General features: G+C 63.9%; 1 protein-coding gene across 1 annotated transcript in view; it reads left to right on the forward strand.

The window, feature by feature from the left end:
* SUFU (SUFU negative regulator of hedgehog signaling) overlaps positions 1-3,207 on the forward strand; it is a gene marked incomplete at its 3' end in the record, with an annotated part of 84,410 nt that extends 81,203 nt beyond the window's left edge. The window contains exons 9-10 of the mRNA XM_021709149.1: positions 1,676-1,810; positions 3,069-3,207. Coding sequence (XP_021564824.1) covers positions 1,676-1,810; positions 3,069-3,207 — 274 coding nt within the window. The remainder of the gene's footprint in view (positions 1-1,675; positions 1,811-3,068) is intronic.
* Positions 3,208-4,262: the final 1,055 nt, after the last annotated feature.

Below are 4,262 nucleotides of genomic sequence, written 5' to 3' on the forward strand. Positions count from 1 at the left end.
CTGGGGAAGCAGGAGAGGGTCAGGAGCCCGAGGCTCCCACCCTGGCCTGACACAGACCTGCCCCGTGGCCTTGGCCGTGGGTCCGGCCCACTTCTGTGAGGGAAAGAGGTAGGTTCAGCAACCCCCAGGTTTCCTTCCAGCCTTGTAACACCAGGACCTTCTTGGCCGCAGCGCCGCCTCCTTCCCAGAACTGGTGGCAGGGCTGCCAAGGGGAGCCGGGCCACGGCAGGTTCGGAGTTGGCTTTGGGAAACCAGAGGAAGGGACTGCTTCCTGAAGGTACGGTCAGATCCAGGGGTGGACCCTCACAGGGAGACCAGCTGCGGGGGAGAGTCCTCTGCCTGGCGCATTTCTTTTTTGTTTTTCTTTTGAGTTGGAGTCTCACTTGGTCACCCGACTGGAGTGCCATGGCACTCTCTGGGCCACCGCAGCCTCGACCTGCTGGGCTCAGGCCATCCTTCCACCTCCACCTTCCAAGTAGCTGGAACTGCAGGCACATGCCACCCTGCCCGGCTAATTTTTTGATTTATTGTAGAGATGAGGTTGCCCGGGCTGGCCTCGAACCCGTGAGCTCAGGCCACCCTCTCACCTTGGCCTCTCAAAGTGCTAGAATTCTAGGCGTGAGCCACCACTCCCGGCCTATGGGGGGCATTTCTATACCACCACTTTGCGGGGCCTTGTCGTCCGTGTCATCCTCCATCTTATGTCTCCTGACCCTTACCCTCCCTGGGAGGTGCCCTGCCTGTTGGGGTGACAACGTTGGCTGTGGGGCCTGGTGTGCAGGCCCCTGGACGCGCAGAGCTTAGGCCCGCCCTTGTGTGTCTGACATTCATCCTGGGTGCTCCCGCCTGCCACTTGAATGCAGATAACCAGAGCTGGTCCTCAGAATGTTGGTGGACACCGGGGAATCACTCTGGGATTCACAGCCCAAACCGGCATCCGGCCCTTTGAATGGGACCAGTGAGTACCTCTGATTTCCAGCCAAGGTTGTCAGTGCAGGCGGCCGAACTGAAAGTTAATCTTAGAATGTGACAGGCCAGGATCCAGCTGTGAGGGGTGGCAGGAGGGAGCATGAGGCAGCGGGGACCACCATGTGGCCAGGGCCACAGTCGGGTGTCTGCTCTGGACTCCTGGGGCCTCGAGGCCCAGCAGGTGGGGCCCAGTTCTGCTGCCCAGCCACGCCACTGGTTCCTGGAAGCCTAGCTTCGACCCTCAGCAGAGCGTGACGTCGTCTGGTCAGAGGAAGGATGTGATTGTCAGGGCAGCTCTTGGCCACAGGCAGGGTGTGCCCCCTCGGGGGACGGGGCCCCTGGAGCCGTGTCTCGGGGACACGAGGGGATCCTAAGACAGTGACGCGGGCTTTACGGAGCCAGACCCGTCTGAGGCCGATCCCTGCCCCACCCACGCTCTCGGCTGGGCAGCCTGGCCCAGTGCTCAGCCCCTCTGGCCCGTCTCCTAATCCGCGAAGAAGACGCCGTGGCAGCGCCTGCCTGGCGGGACACGGCGAGGAGCAGCCGGTCCTCGAGGCCCACGGGAGGAGGATGGCGTGGCGGCGTGTACCAACCCACGCCGCCTTCATGGCCGCCTGTCACGCCGCTCAGGAGCCCAGCCTGGCCCCCCACGCCCCTCACGCCACACGCCCGCGCGCGTTCAGGCGCTGACACGTGCCCCCCACAGGAGCCGCAAGGACAGCCTGGAGAGTGACGGCTCCACAGCCCTCGTCCCCCACGAGCTGATCCGCACACGGCAGCTTGAGAGCGTGCACCTCAAGTTCAACCAGGAGTCGGGGGCCCTCATCCCTCTCTGCCTCAGGTGAGCCCCGGCCGCCTCAGCCCCGGCACCCGCTGGGCCACGGGGCGCAGACCCACCGCCACACGCTGGGGCCGAGCGACCTCCTCCTGGCCGGCCGGGAGCCGGCGGCGCTGCGTCTGCGTGTGGAGGGCCCTCCTGCAGCTCCTCTAGCCAAGAGCAGCGGTGACCAGAGCCGACTCCGGCCTGGCACGCCATGACAGCCCCCTCTCCACAGGTGTGAGTCAGAGCCCGCAGGCACGGTGCTGGGAGCACCGTGTCCAGAAATTGGGCCGCGGCTGCTCTGTCAGGAAGGCCCTGTGTTGTGCCAATTGGCCAGGGCACGGGTGCCTCTGCCCCCACGCAAAACGCGGGTCCCAGGGGCCAGGCTGGCAGGCTCCTTGAGGGACCGGGGCCCTCACTGTGTCCCTCGACGGGTCCACGGCTCCCGAACTCTGCCCTGCAGCTGGAACTCAGCTCTCTGCTTGGGAGGCTGTGGGGCTGAATCTGGGGTCGCCCCTCCCCAGGTCCTGTGGGGCCCCAGCCTCGCTCTGCTGGCCAGGGTGGCATCCAGGTCACTGAGCTTAGAGCAGTGGCAGGGAAGGCGGCTGGCATGGGGACCCTCCCCACTGTGCTCAGAGCCAGGGGAGCATGTTTGATGGTGACCAGCCCTGGGCACTGAGGACAGGACAGCATGCATTGAGATGAACAGGCCCCACAAGGCCCGCCAGGCCAGCTGTGCCCTGGCCAGGATGGCTTCAGGCTGGGGAGGGTGGGTTTGCAGCCACCCCGCGTGCCCTTCACGGGTACTCCTCTAGACAGGGTGCACGGTCCCCTCTTGTGGCGCCCCCAGCCACCTGCGTGGCTTCGGTGGATTCTGTAAGATGTGCTTGTGGTCTTTGGGATAGCCTGGGAGCAGGCACGAGCTTCTGCCCTAGATCCCATGAATTGCCCCCTGTGGCGGCCCATGCCATCGTCCCAGAGCCACTTCCACCCCACCGTGAGGCTGTGTCCTCCTCTCCCCTTGGGCCATGACCTTGGGCACTTGGTCATTTCCCTCTCTGGTCTTGGTTTCCCCCAGCATGTGGGGGCAGGGCTTCCGCCGCCTCTGCAGCCTTTGAGCTCTGAGCTCTTTGGAGGGATGGACCCGGGGATCTTGCACGAGACGCTGCGCTTTGAGGGTGCAAGACGGCACGCTGGGCGCAGTCCCCACACAGACAGGGGCGTCGGGGCTTGGCTGGACCCCTGCCTGATCCCTCACTGTCTTGTGTTCCCACGCCAGGGGCAGGCTCCTGCATGGACGGCACTTTACGTATAAAAGCATCACGGGTGACATGGCCATCACGTTTGTGTCTACGGGAGTGGAAGGCGCCTTTGCCACCGAGGAGCACCCCTATGCGGCTCACGGACCCTGGCTGCAAGTGAGGACGCTGTTTCTTCCCCACCTCTCTCCCGGCCCTGCCCTCGCCTGGGCTCCTGTGCTCCCCTCCCCAGGCCCGTCGTGACAGCCCTGGGTCAGGGCTGGGCCGTGTGTAGACAGGGAGGGGACGCTGCTGACCTCCCGGACAGGGGCGCGTCTGGCCTCCCCGTCACCCGAGACGCAAGTCACAGGCCCTGGGCGCCAGCCATCGGGTGGTTTCCTGTGGAAGTCCAGGTGTGGGGGACATAAGGTGTTCTGCACGCTGGGTAAACCGAGGTACAAGAAGGGGGGGAGCCGGGCAGGAGGGTGTAGGAGGCCACTTTTCCCACTGCATCCCCACAGTGGCACCCACCCCTGGGCTGGGGAGGCCTTGATGGCTCTCCTGTCCCCGCTGGAAACCCGGTTGTGTGAGCAGAACCCTGCTGGCCCGCCCCGACCTCACGTCCCTCCTCGGCTCCTCCGGCCAGGACAGGCTTCGGAGCCAGCCGAGTGGGGTGCTGGGCCCAGGAGCCACAGCCCCTTCCCACCCTGGGGGAAGCGCATGGGGGATGCGTCCTTGTTTGGCTGCTGTTCGCCCGTTGGGGGTGGGGGTGGAGTGAACCCTTGGCCTTCCCTCAGGAGCATTAAGGGAAGGAAGGTGTTGGCGCCCAGAAGGTGGCCGTGCCTGTCATGGTCTGCACGACACACCAAGGGCTGCAGGGTCTCAGGGGAGGGAAGGGCGGCTCTTGTGGGCTGGTCTGCGAAGTGTTGATGCTGTGACATGGGCATGCTGTGTGTGTGCGTGCGTGCGTGTGTGTACGTATGCTCCCACACAGAATCTCTTCTCCTTCAGGCTGGGTCCTCACCACCCCCAAAACCTTAACCCTTAGTTGAAACAAACAGCAGACAAAGGACACCAGCCACAATCCCCAGGCCAGGCCACGGGAGAGGGCAGTGGGTGTTTGAGGGCGATTCTGTCCCACAAATTACCTTCCTGTTCCACTATTGTGATTACATTGTTTCATAACAAAGTTACTTTGAACCATAAGGTTACAAATACTTTTTTTTTTTTTTTTT

Source organism: Carlito syrichta, unplaced genomic scaffold (genome assembly GCF_000164805.1).
Source record: "Carlito syrichta isolate Samal-C Ts95f unplaced genomic scaffold, Tarsius_syrichta-2.0.1 Scaffold168982, whole genome shotgun sequence".
NCBI lineage: Eukaryota > Metazoa > Chordata > Mammalia > Primates > Tarsiidae > Carlito > Carlito syrichta.